Source organism: Chelonia mydas, chromosome 1 (assembly GCF_015237465.2).
Source record: "Chelonia mydas isolate rCheMyd1 chromosome 1, rCheMyd1.pri.v2, whole genome shotgun sequence".
Taxonomy (NCBI): domain Eukaryota; kingdom Metazoa; phylum Chordata; order Testudines; family Cheloniidae; genus Chelonia; species Chelonia mydas.
The window spans coordinates 338,368,711-338,393,097 of record NC_057849.1 but is presented as its reverse complement, the minus strand read 5'-3'; the positions used below and the strand labels follow the sequence as shown (position 1 = coordinate 338,393,097).

At 43.1% G+C, this 24,387-nt stretch overlaps 1 protein-coding gene across 5 annotated transcripts in view; it reads right to left on the bottom strand.

Moving 5' to 3' along the window:
* Positions 1-24,387, bottom strand: part of MKLN1 (muskelin 1) — a 194,606-nt gene that overhangs the window by 55,935 nt on the left and 114,284 nt on the right. For all 5 annotated transcript variants that reach the window (XM_037889362.2, XM_043520782.1, XM_037889364.1 and 2 more), the window contains 2 exons: positions 6,086-6,298; positions 4,298-4,519 (listed from right to left, as the gene is read on the bottom strand). In XM_037889362.2, the coding sequence (XP_037745290.1) occupies positions 4,298-4,519; positions 6,086-6,298 (435 nt within the window). The remainder of the gene's footprint in view (positions 1-4,297; positions 4,520-6,085; positions 6,299-24,387) is intronic.

Genomic DNA, 24,387 nt, shown 5'->3' with positions numbered 1-24,387 from the left:
GAAGGATAAAGGAGTTTGAGGCACAAGTGGTGTTCTCGTCCATCCTCCCCGTGGAAGGAAAAGGCCAGGGCAGGGACCGTCGAATAGTGGAAGTCAACGAATGGCTACGCAGGTGGTGTCGGAGAGAAGGCTTTGGATTCTTTGACCATGGGATGGTGTTCCATGAAAGAAGAGTGCTGGGCAGAGATGGGCTCCATCTTACGAAGAGAGGGAAGAGCATCTTTGCGAGCAGGCTGGCTAACCTAGTGAGGAGGGCTTTAAACTAGGTTCACCGGGGGAAGGAGACCAAAGCCCTGAGGTAAGTGGGAAAACGGGATACCGGGAGGAAGCACAGACAGGAACATCTGTGAGGGGAGGGCTCCTGCCTCAACCTGCTGATCGCCCCTCATTCTCAGTATATCTCAAGTGCTTATATACGAATGCACAAAGCCTTGGAAACAAGCAGGGAGAACTGGAGGTCCTGGTGATGTCAAGGAATTATGACATGATTGGAATAACAGAGACTTGGTGGGATAACTCACATGACTGGAGTACTGTCATGGATGGTTATAAACTGTTCAGGAAGGACAGGCAGGGCAGAAAAGGTGGGGGAGTAGCACTGTATATAAGGGAGCAGTATGACTGCTCAGAACTCCGGTACGAAACTGCAGAAAAACCTGAGTGTCTCTGGATTAAGTTTAGAAGTGTGAGCAACAAGAGTGATGTAGTGGTGGGAGTCTGCTATAGACCACCGGACCAGGGGGATGAGGTGGATGAGGCTTTCTTCCGGCAACTCGCAGAAGCTACTAGATCGCACGCCCTGGTTCTCATGGGTGACTTTAATTTTCCTGATATTTGCTGGGAGAGCAATACAGCGGTGCATAGACAATCCAGGAAGTTTTTGGAAAGCGTAGGGGACAATTTCCTGGTGCAAGTGCTAGACGAGCCAACTGGGGGGGAGCTTTTCTTGACCTGCTGCTCACAAACCGGGAAGAATTAGTGGGGGAAGCAAAAGTGGATGGGAACCTGGGAGGCAGTGACCATGAGATGCTTGAGTTCAGGATCCTGGCACAGGGAAGAAAGGTAAGCAGCAGGATACGGACCCTGGACTTCAGGAAAGCAGACTTCGACTCCCTCAGGGAGCAGATGGGTAGGATCCCCTGGGGGACTAACATGAAGGGGAAAGGAGTCCAGGGAGCTGGCTGTATTTCAAGGAATTCCTGTTGAGGTTACAGGGACAAACCATCCCGATGAGTCGAAAGAATAGTAAATATGGCAGGCAACCAGCTTGGCTTAACGGTGAAATCCTAGCGGATCTTAAACATAAAAAAGAAGCTTACAAGAAGTGGAAGGTTGGACATATGACCAGGGAAGAGTATAAAAATATTGCTCGGGCATGTAGGAATGAAATCAGGAGGGCCAAATCACACCTGGAGCTGCAGCTAGCAAGAGATGTCAAGAGTAAGAAGAAGGGTTTCTTCAGGTATGTTGGCAACAAGAAGAAAGCCAAGGAAAGTGTGGGCCCCTTACTGAATGAGGGAGGCAACCTAGTGACAGAGGATGTGGAAAAAGCTAATGTGCTCAATGCTTTTTTTGCCTCTGTCTTCACGAACAAGGACAGCTCCCAGACTGCTGCGCTGGGCATCACAACATGGGGAATAGATGGCCAGCCCTCTGTGGAGAAAGAGGTGGTTAGGGACTATTTAGAAAAGCTGGACGTGCACAAGTCCATGGGGCTGGACGAGTTGCATCCGAGAGTGCTAAAGGAATTGGCGGATGTGATTGCAGAACCATTGGCCATTATCTTTGAAAACTCATGGCGAACGGGGGAAGTCCCGGACAACTGGAAAAAGGCTAATGTAGTGCCAATCTAAAAAAGGGAAGGAGGAGGATCCTGGGAACTACAGGCCGGTCAGCCTCACCTCAGTCCCTGGAAAAATCATGGAGCAGGTCCTCAAGGAATCAATCCTGAAGCACTTACACGAGAGGAAAGTGATCAGGAACAGTCAGCATGGATTCACCAAGGGTAGATCATGCCTGACTAATCTAATCGCCTTCTATGATGAGATTACTGGTTCTGTGGATGAAGGGAAAGCAGTGGATGTATTGTTTCTTGACTTTAGCAAAGCTTTTGACACGGTCTCCCACAGTATTCTTGTCGGCAAGTTAAAGTAGTATGGGCTGGATGAATGCACTATAAGGTGGATAGAAAGTTGGCTAGATTGTCGGGCTCAACGGGTAGTGATCAATGGCTCCATGTCTAGTTGGCAGCCGGTGTCAAGTGGAGTGCCCCAGCGGTCGGTCCTGGGGCCGGTTTTGTTCAATATCTTCATAAATGATCTGGAGGATGGTGTGGATTGCACTCTCGGCAAATTTGCGGATGATACTAAACTGGGAGGAGTGGTAGATACGCTGGAGAGCAGGGATAGGATACAGAGGGACCTAGACAAATTGGAGGATTGGGCCAAAAGAAATTTGATGAGGTTCAATAAGGATAAGTGCAGGGTCCTGCACTTAGGACAGAAGAACCCAATGCACAGCTACAGACTAGAGACCGAATGGCTAGGCAGCAGTTCTGTGGAAAAGGACCTAGGGGTTACAGTGGACGAGAAGCTGGATATGAGTCAGCAGTGTGCCCTTGTTGCCAAGAAGGCCAATGGCATTTTGGGATGTAGAAGTAGGAGCATAGCGAGCAGATCGATGGACGTGATCGTTCCCCTCTATTCGACACTGGTGAGGCCTCATCTGGAGTACTGTGTCCAGTTTTGGGCCCCACACTACAAGAAGTATGTGGATAAATTGGAGAGAGCCCAGCGAAGGGCAACAAAAATGATTAGGGGTCTGGAACACATGACTTATGAGGAGAGGCTGAGGGAACTGGGATTGTTTAGTCTGCGGAAGAGAAGAATGAGGGGGGATTTGACAGCTGCTTTCAACTACCTGAGAGGTGGTTCCAAAGAGGATGGTTCTAGACTATTCTCAGTGGTAGAAGAGGACAGGACAAGGAGTAATGGTCTCAAGTTGCAGTGGGGGAGGTTTAGGTTGGATATTAGGAAAAACTTTTTCACTAGGAGGGTGGTGAAACACTGGAATGCGTTACCTAGGGAGGTGGTAGAAGCTCCTTCCTTAGAAGTTTTTAAGGTCAGGCTTGACAAAGCCCTGGCTGGGATGATTTGATTGGGGATTGGTCCTGCTTTGAGCAGGGCGTTGGACTAGATGACCTCCTGAGGTCCCTTCCAACCCTGATATTCTATGATTCTATGACTGTAACCAGTTCTGGTACCCATAATCCAAGAATGATGTTGATAAAGATGTAGGGGTTCAGAGAACAGCCATGAGAATGATTAAAAGATTAAAGAACATGCCTTATAGTTATAAGCTAAAGAGACTGAGCTGCTTGAATTTAACAAAGAGAAGGTTAAGAGCGGACTTTATAAGTAGCTACATGGGGAACAAAAATTTTATAATGGACTTTTCAACCTAGCAGACAAATGTATAACAAGATCCAATGGCTGGAAGTCAATGCTAGACAAATTCAGCCTGGAGATAGTGCACACATTTTTAATAGTGAAGGTAATTAGCCATTGGAACAAAGATTGTGGCAGACTCTCCAACTTTGGCAATTTTGGAATCACAGCTGGAATGTTTTTCTTAAAAATAGCTTTAACTCAAACAGGAATTAATTCATGGACATTCTATGGCCTGTGTTACACAGGAGGTCACACTAGATGATCACAGTGGTCCCTTCTGGCCTTGGAATTTAGGAAGTAACCCGATTTAAAAGAGTATTCGGCACCCAGTAACACCTTTCAAGAACAGAAGCTGCTGGGTACTGAACACTTTTGACAATCAGGCCCTTACTTTCTCAACACACTCAAACACAGGGATATAATCTGCAAGTCACCAACTGCTTCCATTAACAATATGCATCATCTATCAGGCCAAAGGATCCCAAAATGCTTTACCAACTTTTAGCAAAGATCACTTGAGACTCCACGGAAATGCACCATCCCTGAAGGGGGAGGGAGAGGAGGGAATGCAACAGTTGTTTAATGGCAGCGCACGACTACAGTCAGTTCAGATGACTACCATTTCAAACTAAATCACAAGGTGAATTTTAAAGTATACAAAAAACACACATTACTACCACTGTCTCCTACAAACAGTGGCAGTGTTACTAATTATAAGTGGCGAATATCTGTTTTACTTCTCACCCAAAAGACTAATCTGAAGAAAGATTCATGTGCTCAATGAAGTTAAACAGGTATCACCCCCTAAAATCAGGCATTATGACTTAAAATCCAAAGTGAACTCTTACCGAATGGAATAACATGCAGTGTCCTATCCTGGATTGGATGTCCTCAGGTCCAGCATTACACGAATCTTCTCTCAACAGTTTCCACGTCTGACATTGACAGTCAAAAGCAAACAATCCACTAAATTGAGGTTCACTGGCTCTGCTGTCATCTACACTGCCATTACATGTCAAAATCCTACCTCCAAACGTATAGATCATGTGTTTTTCTGAATCCATACACATCTGTAGGAAGCAAGAGATACACAAACTACATTAGTTTAATCAAGAATACATTAATATTTAATATCAGCCAATAAAAAACCCGTAGCTCATTGAGGTAACCAGCAGAACAGCAGTATTCAGCATGAGTTAATATCAGCACATCCTCCTTCCTTAATCTGTAGTAAATGAAGCAGTTTACAGCTAACTCCATGTGTAATACAGATGCAGTGCACAGAGATTGCTGGCCCCCAGTTTACAATGTGGCTTGGCTGCCCACATGAAGCAATACTGCATGCCAGGGTCTAGTGTCTCCATTCTCCCCATCTGCGTAAGATGAGGGCAACCACAGGCTGTACTTTGATCACCTCTGAGTATTCAATAGTGTATTCAAAATTTTATGTAGAAGAGTAAAAATGAAGAAGTCAGTGGTTTACTTTTTTACTCTGGTTGCAATAACCTGTTATATACTAAAAGCTACCATCTGATAACGGCGAGGCAGGGGGAATCAGGATTACTGATGACTGGCCAAGGACTGTACACACAACTAGGATTAAAACAGCCTATGATGTTTGTTACCCCATGCTCAGCTCTGCCCCTCTTCCTCCAGCAGCCTACCTGTTTGTCTTATCTACCTGTTATTTCTAAAACAGGGCCCTGACCTTGTAAGGTCTCTAGGTCTTATGGCAATATAGACATTAAGGGATATGTACTGTTATTAAACAATCTCTAAAGCTTGAAACATAACTGTATTCTACAGCACCCAAACAGTGCCTCTCAGTACAAAGATGACAATGTGGTCCCTGTCTCCAAAAAACTTATTTCAGATATGAAACAACAAACGGAGTTACAAAAAAGTAGGAAAAAGCAAGAGACGCAAGGAAGGAGGACAGATGGAATTACAAAAACGTTCCGTGGCTCCTCACCACAGGTTGGCACAAAAAGTAGCAAAAAAGAATTAATTCAATTTTAATTTGAATTCTGCAAGGTACAATATTCCAAAGAAAAACTGGCAGCCAATTCCATAATGAGTTCCTATGCCTATGAAGTGCATATACGTGTATGCACAGGCACACGCACGCACACACACCCCACAAGTCTTTTTAAATGAAAGGTAGGCCAAATTTTGATCAAAACCCAAGCCCTTTTTCCAATATCTCCATTGTCTCTTGCATTGTTGTCCACAGTAACACCCAACACTGACTACAATATGGTTGTGGTTCCACAATCCCAGTGATGAGCATCTGTTACTCACTAACAAGACATCACTGTGAAAGACGAGCTTTCCCAGACATAGCTGCATTGTTTCTTAATCTTTATAGGAGATTACAAGATACTAACAAATAACTTCATGTTCTTGAAAAAAAAAATAGAGTAGTTTTTTTATGTTGTAACATTAACATTGTTAATTAGGAACATACGTTTTTTAAAAATACATCCTATCCATTTCTCCCAATATATTTTTTAGTTGCATTACCTGGTGAAACACTTCTCGATTCTAGCAATGGGCTATGGTAAGAAATGTTTTTAAAAAAGCCCAGGAAATAAAAGTGTACTCAATGTAAAAGCGTACGGGGCTCTACACCTGACCTGATGATCAAACACCAGCTTGGGACCTCCATCTGCTGCAGTGTCTTCACTTAGCAACATCCATGTGTTGGTGTCAATGTCATAGCGGTAGAAATCACTTTTCAGAGATTTACTGTTCCTCACGGAGGAATCGAGATAACGGCCCAGTGTGTAGATTTGCCTTCGCTGAATATCGATGCACATCTTGTGACAAGATCTGGCACTAGGACCATTCTATTAAAAAAGGAAGTTAGAAAACATTTTAATAGGCACAATACATTAGGGCCCCAGATATTTTCTCAGTCAGGGTAAATAAGTACTTAACAATTACATAGCCTTATAAAAGAATCTGCTTTAGAGAATACATAAAATTCTTTATTTCCATCCCCAGTGATATTCCCTACAGCATGGACACATGCTATTCATACACTGTAAAGGCCTAGTTTGCTTTAGAAAGGCAATGACATTATGACCTAATAAGTCTTTTCCAGCTAATTTATTACCTGCAATCTTTTCAGAACTTTCCTTAAAAGAGTGACAATTTCCAGGTGCATGTGAAATCTACTTAAGCTATTAAAACGACAGTAATTGATATACTCAGTGCACAAGTTCAAATACAGCCAAGAAATACCTACATGGGAAGATGATGTAATAAACAGCGGGCTCTTTAAGCAGGAAGGACATGACAGGAGCCAATGACTGGAAGTTGAAACTAGACAAACTGAAAATTAGGTGCCAATTTTTAAGAGTAAGGGTACTTAACCAATGGAACAACCTACCAAGAGATGGTAGATTCACCAAAACTAAGTCTTTAAAATCAAGAATGGAAGTCTTTCTAGAAGATATTCTCCACTTTAGCCACAAGTTACGGGGCTCGACGAAGTAAAATCACAAAGCCTGGGCTATTCAGGAGGTTAGAGAATTACAATGGTCCCTTCCAACATTAAAAAGGAAGAAGTGACTAATATGGGCATCCTGCTGATCCACTGGCTCCCAGATACCAAAAGCTTCTCAGAGAAACCCAGAGAAATTTTTGATGGAAACTTCAACATTCATCCAGCAAAGTCTCTGACCTCATATCAGAACTCTCCACTTTTGTTTTCTGATCGATACTTTCCAGACATTCACAGTTAGCTACACCCTGGAATGGATCTGGATGCAAAAAATACAAGAACTGTCCTTCCTATGCAGGTAAAACTACTTGAAGAAGGAATTCCCTACTGCAAGACAAAACACTACTGGCCATGATCTCCTGCTAAAAAACCTTGGAATTAGTCAAGTTCCAAAATTTACAGAAAAATCTATCCAATCAAGAGGGCTGAACACAATCAAACCTGCATATGCAAGACATAACAACCAACATGTCTATCCTCGGTTGAGAAAACAAGAAAGTTTAAAAATAGATGAAGTATCCACTCTGCTTCCGCAGAGCATAAGCCATAAGGTGACTCCACACTCCAATGTAGGAGTACACATAAAAGTGATGTGTTTGTGTGTGTGTATATATACAGAGTTGTCAGAATCCCAAGATGTGCCAAGCCTTATTCAAAGTTTCATGTACTTTATTATTCACATCAGATTTTATAAGAAGAAAGGCATTTTTTGCCCTTCCAGGTTATAGACTAACAGTTTATTTGATCTTAACCTTGGCTTGCTCTGAATCACTTGGAACAACATCTGGAAGCGATGTGAGAGCTTAAGACATTTTGCTTTTGTCAGCCATTTTAGCTGTTTGGTGGGGCATGTGAAAGAGTTCCTTGAGTAATTAGAGCATTCTGACAAAAAGAAACAAAAACACTGAATAATATAGCTGTCCAACAAGCTCAATATTAGAGCTGGAGAGTCTAAAAGCTAGGAGGTGAGAAGTACAAATGACCCAAAATGAAAGTGAGTGTCAGGAGCCAGCATTGATACGCAGAGGTTTAACTAAGAAAGCTTAGCCCAGAAACCTCCATGGAGCAGTGAAAAAAATCAAGCTCAAATAAAAAGTGAGATGTTTTAGTCTGTAGTAGTGTGACAGGATTAAAATAAGCCAGTAACAAATCTACCTTTATTGAAATATACAAAAATCCTCTGCCCCGCATGAATTGTGTGTGTTATGTAAGCTTCCCCTTATTAAAATATCAGTTACAGAAGAAAACTAACAGCATCTTATGTACCTCAACTTTAATAAAAACCAATTAGGGAATCCCTCATTCAGGGGTGGAATTATGACACTTGACATAGCAAGCAGCGTAAATAAAATTAGTCCATTATATAAAATCTTATCTAAAATTTCATAAGACAAATCACAATTATACAATATCAGGATAAGAAATAGTTCTAAAACTACTGCTGAAGTCTTAGCACACAACGTGAAACTGCCTCAGTATATTTTAGAGATTAATAATCACAAAACTTAAGTGTTGGCCTCAACCAAGAGACTTAATGTTAGAGTTTTCAAGGACAAGAATTCAAATTGTGTTTAAAAAAAAGGCGTGTACTGCAAGCACCATTTCCTGCAACCCTAAATTGTTGAAATGTTATTTAAAAACCTGTACTGAATTTCTCTTGCATTTTATAAATAGGATATGCTATTATATCACAGGCATGAACACAGCTTTCTGAAGATTACATAGCAGTTATGTTACCAATAGGCAACAAGATTCTTTTAACTAAAAGCAATATATAGCATTGTGACAATTTGAGTAATCTATACAACTTATTGTGTGAGACTGAGCTTTCTGCAGCCAAACTCCAGTTTGAAACGTGGGGCTAGTCTTCTACTTTCAAATGACACTTGAAAAGCAACAGGTTGACATAACTGACTCTTGAGATTTGAAAGCCATTTTAATACTTCTAGGGTAGCTAGGTGGATCCTCCTTCTGCCCCCACTGTAAGCTAAATAGGGCAGTTGCCATTATGTATCTCACAGTTTGTACCACACCAGAGTCAAAATTTGGTGATTCCTTAATTTTTCATTTGTGGAGGACGTATCCATACCTTCTGTGTGTTGTTCAAAACGCAGTGGAGTATAGTCCACTGCCTATGACAAAGACAAAATCCCAGGACTTCTTTTGTTGGATCTTCAATCAGGTCTTTGTTTGAGATGCCATAAGAGGCCCACAATTCGAGCCAGAGTGCTGGCATCCTTTCATTTGGCATGTAGCGTTGACACATGGATCCAGAAAGACTTCCTGGATTTGAGTCAGGAGAATGGCAGTGAATTAAGGTCTTGAGCCATAAGGTCTGGAGCCATCAGGATCTTGTCGTACTTCCGGACCACAGCAACCTCTCACCTGATGTTGGCTGGCACAATGCCCGCCAAAACTGGGAGCCATAGTACTGGTGTTGATTTGAGAGAGCCAGTAACAATCCTGAGCACGGCAATGATTTCAATGTCAATGAGATTGGCATGGGAGCTGCTTGCACCAAAACTGGTGCGTAATACTCCACATGGGCAAGACCAGGGCTTGTACTGATGTTCGAAGTGTGCATGTATCACAACCCCAGGATGTGTCAGCGAGCTTCTGGATGATTTTAACCCTTGTCTCTATTTTCTTTTTCGTCTGGTCAAGGTGTTGACGACAGCTCGGCATCCAATCAAAGGTAACACCAAGATACCATGGATTGTGGTCAGGCAAAAGCAGCAGACCACAAAAGTCCACTTTCAGCAGCACTTTGGCCTCATGGTTATTTGAGTGGAAGCCACAGATGTGTGTTTCTGAAGCACACTGTTTCAGTTGCCAAGCTCTGAAATACATTACAAGTGTCTGGAGGTCATTGTTCATGACCTTTGATGTGGCCTTTAGAGAGGACATTTGCATTGTTGGAGCAATGTCGTCTGCACAGATGAAGAATTTACAGGATGATGTGGCTGGAATGTTGCTGGTGTAGAGACTGAACAGTGAAGGTATTAAAACATACCTCTGTGGGAGGCTGTTGTTCAATTACTGTAATTTGTGGACAGATTTACCAAGGTGAATCTTCGGTTACTCAGCATCTTGGTGATGAGTCTGATGATTGACTGTCATGGAAAAGCTAATAAATTCAGCAGGAGATCTGTGCGCCATACAGTATCATATGCAGAAGACAGATCAATGAATGCTGCCCATTTTAAAATTTCACTGATAACCAGCTACATAGAATCTGGCTAAGACCAGCACCTGATCACAGCAGTTGTGACTGGTTCTAAATCCAGCCTGCTCTTTGGGGACCAGTTGCTCCAGTATTAGATGTAACCTTTGAAGCATGAGCCACTTCAACAGTTTATAGCAATGGCTAAAGAGGGAGTTAGGCTGGTAGCTTTTTGGATCAGTGGCCTCTTTTCCAGGCTTCAAAATGGCTATGAGCCTGGCTATCTTCCACTCTTTTGGTATTACAGCAGAAGACTGGATGTTGCTGAAAATGTCTGCCAGCCACCTTTTTGCCTTTTGACCAAGTTTCTTCAGGAATTTTGGATATATTCTGTCCATTTCTGCCACTTTCTCGGACTTAGTGTTGGAAAGACCCTTATCCAGTTCATCTAGTGTTTAGAGGGTCAGAAAGGGGTGAAGACAACTGGCACGGATTTATTGCGTGATAAAGTTGTTTGTGGACTTGCCGCCGAATGTTTTTATCCATTGCCACACAGGATTTGGCAATTAACTGTGAGGAGATGGCATCTTCCCTACCTGTGGTGGTCTGAAAAGGAGGCATTTTCAAGTATTGTGGCTTGACCTTGTAAAGTCAAGCACCGTCACAGTTTCACACCACCTTTTCCTTGCTGAGTTCAAAGACTCAAGCAATGCTACTGCGGTTTCAGGGCTTTTGTCAGCTTGATATTGCCAGAAGAGTGCCTTGCTCTCTTCTGTCCAGCAAAGGAATGAATGCTTTTCTGAAGCCCCTTGCAATGTTCAATTTGGCACCGATATTAGTACACCTACAAACTGGTGGTAACAAGCCAGATATGGTGGGATTTGGTTTACCGAGCCCTTTACAATCGCCACATAACAGGACCAGCCAGCAGACTGTAGATTCCAGCATGGTTCCAGGAGGGACCAAATAAGTAGAACTTGTAAGCCTATGTAAACCATTTCCAGGTGGTGTTGGCTGTTGGGAAAGTCACTGAGAACTGACCTTGTGGATGGTATTAGGTGGCTGCTGATGTCACGCAAAACAAAGGTCAGGAGTGTAGCACTTCTGCCATTGTGTCAACCTAAACATGCCAGTCATTGGCTTCGTAGAGAAGGTGGTGGTCTTCAGTGAAAACGTGGGGCTAGTTATCTTCCATTGTTCTTTCAATGGCTTAACAATAGAGGGTCATTTAACTTAAATATTCAACCACTGACATTTAATGCTCTAGACAACAGACTGGCTCCCAACCAGGAAAACCTAGGTCACCTGGGCAATGAAGTCACCTTGTAAGGGAATCTCTGGTCACGTATTGAGGCTGACGAGGGAGTCACCTGACAGACGAGACAAAGGTTCAAAAGAAAGGGAGGAACTGATCTATTAGGGGTCATTTTTCTCCAGCTCAAGAGGAGGGAGAAGCAACCAGCATGTGGGATCTGGATGAGGCAAGGACTCCCCAAGAAAAGGGTGAGCTAGTGAAAGGCATGATGTTGAGGATGTTCACTGTTTTCTAAATTATCTGTATTCTAATTCCTGTGCTATTAAAGAGAAAGCATGCCTTAGATTTCTATGCAAAGTCTATATGTTAAGCATTCAGACCCACTATGTGGCCCCTTGAAGAGGGAAACCAGAAGAATCATACCTCTGAGTGGAGTTCTAAGCGAGGGCATGTGTAAGCTACAGAAAAGACTGAAGCCTCAGCACGGAGACCAGAGTCTAGGGGTAGCACCTGCTCTCTAGAGCTGGAAGACAGAACATTTGTGTGCGGAGAGCATGCCTAGGGACCCCAAGACTGGGGCAGTGGCTGGGTTCAGTTCAGAATCCAGAGGCTTAAAACACCCACTGACCCACCACTGGGTTTCCTTGTAGCAGTCTAGTGAGTTGTGAGAGGGGCACTCAACTGGGATCTGTGACAAGCCTTAAAAGAACATTTCAGCAGTACATCTATGACATGCAGCAAGGTTCACTACTTTCACGTCAAAGCTTAAATGCCCCTCTCACATCCCTTCTCTGTCCATATTTCTTAATCCTTTTTCCTCACCACACTCTTTCTGCGCTTCTCCCATTCTTATCTTGAGGAAGAACCAGTACGAAAGGGGAGGGAGGGAAAGAAACGCACTACAGCCTGATTATCTATGAGAAACATTGACAACCGTAGCTTCCTGAATGACATTTACATTGAAAGGGCGGGTTTTCCAATTAAACAATACTGAGTTTTTATTAGGACTGTCGACTAATTGCAGTTAACTCATGAGATTAACTCAAAAAATTAATCATAATTAAAAAAATTAATCTCAATTAATCAGTTTTAATCACACTGTTAAACAATGGAATACCAATTGAAATTAAATATTTTTGGATGTTTTTCTACATTTTCAAATATATTGATTTCAATTCCAACAGAGACTACAAAGTGTACAGTGCTCACTTTATATTACTTTTGATTACAAATATTTGCACTGCAAAAATGACAAACAAAAACAGTATTTTTCAATTCACCTCATACTAGTACTGTAGTGCAATACATAGCCCTTTGACGGGGCAAACTATTTGCACTCCACACCTTTGGCGTTGGAGGCCGGGGTCTGCCATATATATCATTTTTATTTATTTATATATATATATATATATATATATATATATATATATATATATATATATATATATATATATATATATATATATATATATATATATATACACACACACACACACACGCACACATACAGTCTTATATATTATATATCATATATATATAGTCATATATTATATCATAGAATCTTATAATTCGATTGGATGGTCTTAATGAGCGGGAGCACTATTCTAGATGAATCTTCAGGGTTCAAAATGTCCACCATGGAGTCCTCCTGCTCCTCGGCCTGCAACCCCAAGTTCTGGGTGACCCTACACAGTAGCTCCTGGTGGGCTCTGTGGTCTATGGGTGGAGGGCCAGACACCGCTGTACCTGCCACTGCCTCATCCGGGGATGACGAGGAGGTTAGCAGCTGCTCAACCCCCCTGGCTGGTCCTCCTGCTCCCCTTCTCCCACGGAAGGGGCCTCCGGCTTAAGGCGGGGCAGGAGACCTTGGGGCGGCACCGGACTCAGTGCTGGTCTCTCCGGTTTATCCTGGGGGGGATGCTGGAGGCCTGAATACTGTAGCTTCCGGCGCCGTCGGTGCGGGGACCGGGACTGCTGCACCAAGTAACTCGGCCTGGACAGGGCCCCTTGGCGCTGTTGATAGGTCCAAGGAGTCCAGAAGGGCCAATGACCTGGCGGCCCCCACTGTGGGTGCCAACCCATCTGATGGTCCCTGCTGTCCGGGAGAACGGTGCGAATAACTAACGGCTGGAGTCAGAGCCAAACAGTGGCAGCGCCAACCGCGAAGGCCACGGCGGTGCCGACGACCTGTGCTGGCAGGAGATTGACGAGCGGCTCCTAACTGAATGGGAGCAGGACCGGTACCGATATCCCTGGAACTGGGAACGGGACCTGGACCGGGACCAGCGTTCCCAGGATCGGCATCTGCGGGAGTCCTCCGGCAAGGGCCGTCTCGACTCCTCCTGGTGCCAGTCTTTAAGTGGTGCCAGAGAGCGTCATGCTCCTTCCATTACTTCCTCGCACCGATCCACTCCCGGTACTGCGACTTCCTTCTGAGCTGCGGGTAACTGGGAGTCTGCAGACGTGGAGCTCAACCGGGACCAACTCCAGGAACAATACCGGGCCGGTGCCCTCGAACGGCACACCAATGCCGGCTTACCCCTCGACAGCACCCATGGCATGGGTGCCGGAGGATTCTCCTTGTACGGGATGGGGCTCGTCACCAACAGCTCAATGGAGGTCCTTCGCCGCCTCAAAGGTGCCAGGCATGGAGAGCTGATCCATTGTGTCCTCGAGCCCATCGTCTGCACTGAGCTCACTTAGGCCTGGACTCGGTGGGACTTGTGGTGCTGAAGCCACTGGTGCCAGCATCGGTACAGCGGCCTTCCCGCTCTTACTGGTGCTCGGGGCCTGGAAGGTGCCGGCCTCCTATGCGGGGGAACATCCGCACCTTCCTTTTGGCTGCGCCGTGGGCCGCACCGGGGAGGACGAGCAGTGCCGGGGCCTAGTCTGGTGCTCTGGGGCCGGCAGCTTTCAGTGTTTAGCTGGTGCCGGGTCTCTCGACGGCTCCGGGGCACTATGCACCAAGGAAGCCGGAGCAGACGTTGGGTGCTCTGAGCCCAGTGCCTGCAATGCAGCCTCCATCAACTACTGCTTCAAACAAAAGTTTTTCTTTCTTTGTTCTTGGCTTGAACGCCTTGCAAATCTTACACCGCTCAGTTTGATGCTCTTCCCCCGGGCAATGTAGACACGAGTCATGGGGGTCACTAACTGGCATAGGCTTGCGGCACATGGCACAAGCCTTAAACCCCGGGCCTGCGGCATACCCTGCGGCCCGGGGCGGGTGCTGGAAGCCTCCAAGCACCTAATCACTTAAGTGTCCACAACAAAGGTATGCTAACTGATAACAGCTATCTAACTCTGAGAAAGGCTAAGGGACTGCTCTCATACAAGAGACACACAGAGGAGTTGTTCCAACACCGCCACGGACAGTAAAAAGGAACTGGAGGGGATCAGGCGGCAGGGGTATATATGCATGGCGCAGTGGCGCCACTCAGGGGGCCCCCCACTGGCCCGACGGGAGCCACTAAGGGGAAAAGTTTCCGATGCTCGCGCACGCGGCGCACGCACACCTAATGTGGAATGCACATTAACACGCACTTGAAGAAGAAACTTGTTTGTCTGAGTGACTGGCTGAACAAGAAGTAGGACTGAGCGGACTTTAGGTTCTCCAGTTTTACACTGTTTTATTTTTGAATGCAGGGGTTTTTTTGTACATAATTCTACATTTGTAAGTTCAACTCTCATGATAAAGAGATTGAAATACAGTATTTGTATTGGGAGAATTGAAAAATACTGTTTCTTTTGTTTTTTTACAGTGCAAACATTTGTAATATAAAGTAAGCACTGTACATTTTGTATTGTGTTGTAACTGAAATCAATATATTTGAAAATGTAGAAAACATCCAAAAATATTTAAATAAATGGTATTAAATTGTTTAACAGCGCGATTAATTATTTTAATCGCTTGACAGCGCTAGTTTTTATACTTCAAAGAGGTACCCTCAGCCTCTTTGGCAGGTCATTCCTGTAACACAAAAGTGAAAGCCTATCTCTTAGCACATTTATGCAGTTGTGACACTTATGGATGCTCTTTGGCAAGGGGAACAGTAGAACTTTTTATGCTTTGCTAAAGAGGCCATTTAGATGGAATGTTAAGATCAATGTCTGTATTTCAAGTAGATGTTTTATGGATCCTCCATTTGTTATGTCATTGCCCTTGCAAGTGAAGTCCTTTTTGTACTGAACTGGAGATGATTTGAGTGCCATTTTTGTTTTCACATGAAAGGCTTTTGATGTATAGGCGGAACATACTTCAAAAATTCATGCAGTAATTTAAAGAAGCATCTGTGTCATCAAGATATTGCATCAATTTGTAGTTGAGACAACCAATAATGCTAGGTATATGGATACTGACACATAGCTGGAGAGTCCCTGGCCCCAAAAGTTTACAGTCTAAAGCGACAAGACACAAGAAGCATCTATCCTCATTTTACAGACAGTGAATAGAGGGCACCATGAGAGTACACGATTTGCCCATGGTTACAACGTCTGACAGAGCCAGGAATTGAACTCAGATGTTCTAATTTTGAAATTAGTGCTTTGTCCATAAGACCATCCTTCCTCTCAAGTGATTTTTCTCTGAAAAGTAGAAATAAATCTTAAACCATTGATACCTTAAAGTACCAAATTCTTGGCATTGGTACCAATGGTAAAGGAGTTTGTTTACTTTTGAGCAGTACACAACACAATGTTGGAAACCATAAAAAGATTCTTATAAGATAAAAATGGACAGCAGTAACATTTCATTCCGATTATCTAAATGTAATACCAAGGTAAAGGCACAGTGATCCTTCAAGTCTCAGAATACAGATTTTTTTTTTTTTAAAGTACTAATTGCATGTGCTGAATTAACAGCTTCTGGAGACCTAATTCCCCTTTTTATGTATTCAGATAACAGGCACAACAAGGGCAGTAACAATGCAAGCTTCCCCAGACTGATCCCTAACATTTAATCTCTAACCTGAAGGGTACACCTTTAGGGAAAGGACGTTAGTTCATTTCCATGGCTTGTTCCATCTTTTCTACTACAAGCCCTTGCCCACCAGCAGAGTGCTTAATTGGTAGCTTATTCAAAAACCTCAAACTGTGCATGCATGAAAGCATTAACAACCATGCAAAAGGGTATAAGGAACCCACTGGAACCTTCCAATCAGTAAGTCTACCACTTTTCGGTAGCGAAGGAAACAGCTCCTTAGAAATGGCTTTAAACAATGGTGTCGTTTATTTTGAAATTGAAACCAGAGTGGAAAGGTCTAAACCTGCACTTGCTTCAGGGTTACTATATTTGTCTACACGTCCTTGTAATATGAACACACTTCAGTGCGGGACACAAGGTCCATTTATGAAGAAAGATATGTATAGATACTCTGGACAAAAGAAAATGAATAAGACACTTACAGCAACATGTGACGAAATGAATAAAGAGCCTGTGGGCAGTTGAGAATGTTCATCCAAAGAAGTCTACTTCACATAGCTACAATGGCAGGCCTGTTGTCCAGACAAAGAGTACAGTGAAACAGCTTGTTATGGAGAGAGTGACCTGACTGAATTCAAATTGGGAATGAGTTTGCTGATTCTGGAAGTGTTTAAAAATCTTGACTCCTTATTTATTAGGCAACAGGGGAGGAAGAGAGACTGTAGTAGATAAGACTTTCCTTTTAAATTAGTAATGGAAGAGACCAAATAGGGTGAAAGGGCTACAGATGAAAATTTTTCCAGAGTCTTGACTGGCACAAATTTCATGAGTCAAATGTCACAAGATGGCTAGACCCCACTGAGATTATGCCCTCTTCTGAATCTGGGCAGAACCACAAAAACTGCAAACTGATTTATTAAGTGTTTAGTACTCTCACCACACAGACCCGCTTTGTATGGTGCACATCCATTGACAGAGTGAAATTTTACGCATACCTTTCCCATCTATGGATGGGAGAAGAGAAAACTTACTACCAAAAACATACATACCACGCTCTTTTGAAACAGATTTTCCAGTGGAAGACAGCAAGGAAGGTAAATCTTGATTAGTTTCTGTTCATCACAGCCTCCCACTCAAAACAGAATTGTCAAATAAAAAGGCATCTCTACTGTAAGAAGGCAGTGTGCACTGGAGGGCAGAGCATGGGACTAAGACTTTGAGATCCGTGGTAGAGAAAAATTTAAGTATCACAGATAAGTAAATAAACAAAGGTGTTTAAGGTTAACTTCTACTTATCTATTACTTTGGATAGCCAAAGTGCTAGTCAATTAGTAGTAAAGGGCACATATTAAACATTTTCTCTAAATACCTAGATTTATAATAGTCTCTTTTTAAAAAGTTATTTGCACATGTGAATTACAAGCTTTGTTAGTGGTAATTTCAAAAGAACACGTTAGCTAGTTTAACAGACAATTATGAAATAGGCATCTCACTTTTGACTACTTGCCACACACAGTAACATTTAGTGACTTTTAGCGTACAAACAAATTAACAACAAATGTTAGCTGTGGGAACCTTTTCCATTTTTCTTCCGAGACTTCTTGTGTGCAAACTAAGGAACAGACAAGAATCCAAGTAAAATAAGTGACAAGGATAAACACCTGTTCAGCAGATGTAGTTGCAGCCATCTTGGTCTCAGGATATGATAGAGACAAGGTGGACGAAGTAACATCTTTTACTGGACCAACTTCTGTTGGTGAAAGAAATAAGCTTCTGAACTCCACAGAGCTCTCCTTCAGATCTGGGAAAGGCACTCTGCCACAGCAGAGCTTTAACATGGCTTGTGTGGTCACGGAGCAGCGCTGGGAGAGAGTCTCTCCCAGCGCTCTAAAAAACTACCTCCACAAGGGGCATGGCTCCCAGCGCTGTTACACTGTCTATACTGGCATGTTACAGCACTGAAACTTGCAGCACTCGGGGGGAGGGGGGCGTTTTTTCACACTCCTAAGCGAGACAGTTGCAGCGCTGTAAAGTGCAGTGTAGACAAGCCCTCAGATACATTATGTAATGAAATTAACGTACAAGTGAGAGGTACACCTATGTATTCCTCAAAATAAATATTCTGCAACTTGAATTTGATCAACAAATCTGCAGATTACGTATAAGGAAGAAGATAGTCAACTCTCCCTCTTCCATATCTGTAGTGGCTCTGTAGGACCCAGAGAAAAAGAGAAGTAAAGTCATTTTTTCCTAAGTAAAGCAAGGGGATAGTCTGCTGTGACTAAATTTTGAGTACGAAAGTAAAATTCTACATTCTGAATATATCTGCACTTGAAAGGATTAAATATCCTCCAAGACTTGCAAATGAATAATCTCAAGGGATATGGAAGGCATTGCCATCAATAGTAATATTTTATCTGAACAGTTGCTCTCTCTCCTGGTGAAGATTTGTGCACCAGCATTTTGTACTGCTACCTGTGTCCAGAGATGCCAGATTCCCATACTGATGGAGACCAATATCACCACAGCTTGGATGATTCTCTGAGTTAGTGGAAAAATTACAACACTTCTCTTAATAAAAAGAGCAACTAAAACCAATAGGATCTTACAACATAAGTATGTCACACAGCTGCTTGGTAGCATGGAAAGTTACACAGCAATATCCGATTTGCCATGGAGCAGAAGAAGAATGGTCTGCTGGCTAGAGCAATAGTCTGGGTCTCAGGAGACCTGGCTTCAATTCCCTGCTCTGCCAGACTCCCTCTGTGACCCCGGACAACTCTCAGTCTATGTCTCAGTCTCCCACCTGTAAAATGGGGTTAATAGCACTGCCCTCACAGTGATGAAAAATTATAAGGCAGTCAGATACTGTTGTAAGGGGGCCATGAAAGTACCTAAGATACACAGGGCCTTCAAGTCCACTATTTCTCCAACAGTGACCAATGCCAGAGACTTGAGAGTGGTTTTTTGGTACTCCTCAAATACCCAACTGTGCCATGCAATGCCGAATCATTGCATATGTTTATGAAAAATATCTTCTGAATATGCTATACCACATTATAAAATACAGTTAAGACTTAAATTCATTTAACTTGCAAATATGGAAAGCAATTATGCTACTTAACGACTAACTTATGAAATATTTTCAAAAGTTCAGATTTTTGCTCTGGAGCACCATAGTGGGCATTACCTATAGAAAACAATTTGTTTCTCTACAAGAAGGAGAAAGGATTGTAACAACTCCTTAGGGTCTGCTCAAATAATTATCTATGCCACAGTTACTATGCATCATTGTAGCAACACAGCCCTGGCATACTACAAGCACAAAAAAATTGTTTTTTCACTTTACATCTTTTAAAAATAAATGTTCACACTAAAATAGATTCATTGTAACAAGGCAGGAGAAAACCAATTCTCCTTCTCCTAAAGAAAAGGCTGCTTGGGGAATCTTAGCTGTTTTTGGATGTCATAACTCTTGCTAATAAAGAGTTATAAGTGATGATCATCTGCTGTACGCAGATTGAACCAGATGAGAAACCTCAGGAGCAGGTCTTCATATTGTTTAAAAATCAGGCAGGGGGAGGGGGATATGAACAGCTGACTATTTATCCCTTTTAGATGCTTTAAAAGACTGAATGGAATGTGAACACTGTCTCCAGTTCAGAAATAAGCATCATGAGATAAACACTCTTGTCCTGAAGCGAACTAGGATGAGGACATTTAAAAAAAAAAAAAAAAAAAAATCAACTCTGCCTGTATCTCAGATGCAGAAATTCATTGTTCTCCATTTCCCTTAATAGGTTACAATTCATAGATATACAGAGAAGTATAATTTTTTTCCCTGGGGAGTGGAATGGTAAATTATCCACAAGTGAAATCCTCACAAAAGAGAAAGTGCATATTATTCTTGATAATGCTACCTTCATTCAAATTTATTCTACTTTAAAAAAAATGGTTAGTGTTTAATGTGCTGTAACAAGTCAAAAATTAGGACACTGCTGCCCCACAAAGCTTACACAATGTAAAATTGATCCAAGACAACACTTTTGGTCACAAAAGGACTTTACTTCCTTCTAGGCCAGTCAATACTATTCCAAATTCAGCAGGAGAACTGGCTACCATTATAAAATGAGCTCCCATCTGTGACGAATGTGGGAATTTTCTGTATTTTTTTTTAAATGAACTATGTCTATGACTCTGTACCTACAACCTTGGCATTGCTTGGGTGCAGAAGGATTAAAATTGCTGCTCTTGGGGCAAGAGACATGAGTGGTTTGTGTTACATAACTATCTGGGGTGATATGGATGGGTCCTCAAGGACTGGCCGGAACCAACACATCACTGGAGGATCTGGAAACATAATGGGAACCCAATGACTGAGCAATTGATACTCAACCGCAGGCTCCCAGCAGGTAAACATGTGAATTCAGCATGGCTTCTCAGCAGAACAATGGACCAAGAGGCGACCAATCACATGCCGTGATCAGAACTGGCGTCACAGAGACGCAGCAGGTCTCACATGAGACTGACAGACAGAAGATCGATTCTGGGGCAGCTTGGCAGAGCTGTGACGTTGGCCATTCTGAACGTTGTGTTAACCTTTGCTTCTCCATGCTAGCCTTAGGACTTCCTGATGCTGCAGTCCAGTTGACTAATAAATCCTGCTCTGTTTCAAAAGGGCTGCACAGAGTTTCTGCAGATACTTGCTAAAGTGCATTGATCCTTAGAGGGGGTAAAAGTCTCTGAACAAGGAGTGCTGGAGCCCAGTAGCTGAGTCTGAGGTAGTGAGGTGCTGCAGCCTTACTCAATGTAAGACTCTGATCCCTTGGGGGTCTGGCACACTAAGGCTATGTTTACACTACAAGCTAAGGGTGTGATTTTCCTGCTAGCGTACACATACTCGTGCTAGTTATCAGGTTAGTGCAAGTATAAATAGCAGTGTAGCCGCAGTAGAATGTGTAGGGGCAGCAAAGGCACGACTTAGCCAGAGTACATACCCACTGGTTTCAGGTAGGTTCATATGTGGCACAGCTAAACTGTTCCACTGCTCCATGCCTACAATGCTATTTATACTCATGCTAGCTAGGTCAATGAGAGCTAGTTGAAGTATGTGTATGTGAGCTGGGGAATCACACACCACCAGCCTGAAGTTATGTCTACGCTATAAGGGGCATTCCCAGGAAACGGTGTACAGGCCAGGGCACACCACAGAGCCTGTAAATTCATGACACCATCCCACTCAGCTTAGAACCTGCTTCAAGTCCCTTGAAACCAAGGATACTAAAGACCTAGAAGAAGAATTGAAGTTGGTGCTTCCAAATTGTAGCATAGAGCACTTCTATTAGCACACAAGGCCAAACTACAAAATAAACTGGATGTTGGATAAATGCTAGCGAATTAAATAAAAGCACCATAACATGAATGATTAGCAAGCCTTCTTCAGAATGTTCACACAATGGATACCTAGGGAAGATTGTGATCTGTTACAATGGTGTAAGTCAGGAGTAACTTATGTCTTAAGAGGCTTTATAAAAGTGTAAGACAAGAATCCAGCCAGAAGTTTGTTTTGAACTTGGAAGTTACTCTCATTACAGCCACAAATATGAACTTCGCAAACATACCACAAATATGAACATAAGCAATCAAACATGCAACATCCTTTTGCAACAGTTCAATACCTATAATTTCACCCACAAGGTGCTTTTGTCCACCTGTGCTTTTAAAAAAATTGCAAGTACTGTAGCTTTAGAGGTACTGTAAGTTATGATCTTGAAGTATAAAAAAGGGCTGTGAAGTAGCATGTAAACAGGAAGTCTGGCTAAAATTTGAGACATTTAAAGCTCTCTCTAAATACTCCTTCGGAAAGAATGGTTTGATACCATTTCCACAAACAGTTTGGGGATTTTTTTAGATTCAGGTACAAAAAGAAAACAAGTAAAATTTTTGCAGATAACTGTCCACTTACACATCTAGTCACAAGTGAAGGGGAAAGGATGAAGAAATATTCTTCATTCAGGCAGAAAATACAGTACTTTGGCTCTGGCTGATATACTTACAAGTACTCTCATATGCAAATAAACAGGTTTAGTCATGCCTAAAGTCCTTTCTGGGCATCTGACTCAGACATGCAGGAACAGGATTAAAGTCAGACGCAGCTTTTAGCATGAAGTTATGATTTGTTTAGCAGCTCTCTGATTTAAGATGAAAATTAAAAGTAACAGAGGAAAGCAGTATGATACAAGAGAACCTCCTATTAGACTTTTTTATTGTGTGTACATACTAAAGTTTCTTTTGAATATTCAAAGCAGGAATGAATGATTTATAGTCTCACAGTTACACTCAAATACTACTCCTGTGGGAATTCTGAGCAAAAAATTTTAAAATTCTGAAAATTCTGCATATTTTATTTGTCAAAAACACACACTAATCACACCAGTTTCAATTATTTTGGTAAATTTATTTTAAAATACCTGTCAGCAAATATGTCTGCAACAATACAGACAATGAAAAAGATTCAGGAAATGTTTTCTGACAAATGGATTCCTTACTAGGCATATAAATACAGAAGTTTGAGTAATTCATTTGAACTGCAACACAGACCCATATTCTCCCCCACCCCAAAGAAGAAGTGCAAAGGCTTGGGGGAGTCAGGGCTAATGCAGGAGCTGACAGAGAGGGAAAGAGACTGGGAGTGACCCTGGATCATTGTTGGGTGTTAGTGGGAGAAATATGGAACAGGGTTTTTTTGGGGGGGAGGAAAGGGAGGGATTGTTAGGGAGCCTCCTCCATGCAGACCCTGGCCTCTCCCATTCAGTCAGGCACATCTGCCCATCCCCATGTGTCCCTGCAACCCCATGTGTCCCTCCACCCCGACATCCACTCCCCCCCATCCCCATGTGCCCTTGCACCCCACTTAGCCACCCCCTGTTGCCCTGAACCACCACCCCCCACCATTCCTATGTGTCCCTGTGCCCTCACTCAGTCACCCCTCTTCCCCCACGTGGCCCTGCACCCGCTCGCCCCGTCCCCAGGTGGCCCTGCATCCCCTCTTCCATCCCCATATGTGTCTCTACCCCCACTCAGCCACCCCACCTTCCCCATGTGGCTCTGCACCTCCCCCCCTTCCCCATGTCTCCCTGCACTCCCTCAACCAGCCCCACCCCCCAGCCCCACGTGCCCATAAGGCCCTGTGCCTCCACTCCTATTCAGCCCCTGCCCCAGTCTGTCCTCCCCCAATAACCCTTACGAAGCCCAGTCTGTTAACCCCCCCCCACCCCCCGCACCTGCTCCATGTGCCCCACACTGTCTGTCCTCCCATTTCCAGGCTCCTGACCTGGCCCCATAGGCAGGGCACTGCAGGAAGGCAGCGTCTTCTCTTCCCTATCGGCAGCTGGGGCTGCTCCCACCTGAGAGCAGCTGCTCTGTTCTAGCGCCACAGCGGCCCCTGGTGGGCAAAAGGCAGAGCTGCAGTAACTTTGTGGCAGAAGTTATTTTCTGCGAAAAAATAATGTGCATGCACAGTGGTGCACAGGTCCCCCAGGAGTATAATAAAAATGACATCACTGCTCATAGATTAGACGAAAGACACAAAAGTCCTACTAGGGCCATCTTGTTCCATCTCCCAGGAGGTAGTGAAGGACTAATCCAGTATAGCTGAGCAAATGTGCGTTTTACAATAATATTTACTAGAACTAAAATTAACAGGAGGGTTAGGGGTAATAGCCAGCTAAGAATGTGAGTTAACTCTGAAGTGAAGACAATCTACAGTTTAGGAAGGATGTTGATAAGTTGGAGAGGGTTCAGAGAAGAGCCACGAGAATAATTAAAAGATTGGAAACATGTCTTATAGTGAGATTTAAAGAGCTCAATCTATTTAGCTTAACAAAAAGAAGGTTGAGTAATTTGATTACAATCTATAAGTATCTACACCAGGAACAAACATTTAATAATGAGCTCTTCAATCCAACAAAAGATATAACATGACCAAATAGCTGGAAGTTGACATTAGACAAAATCAGACAGGATATTGGGTATACATTTTTACCCGTGAGAGAAATTAACCATTGGAACAATTTACTAAGCGTTGTGGTAGAT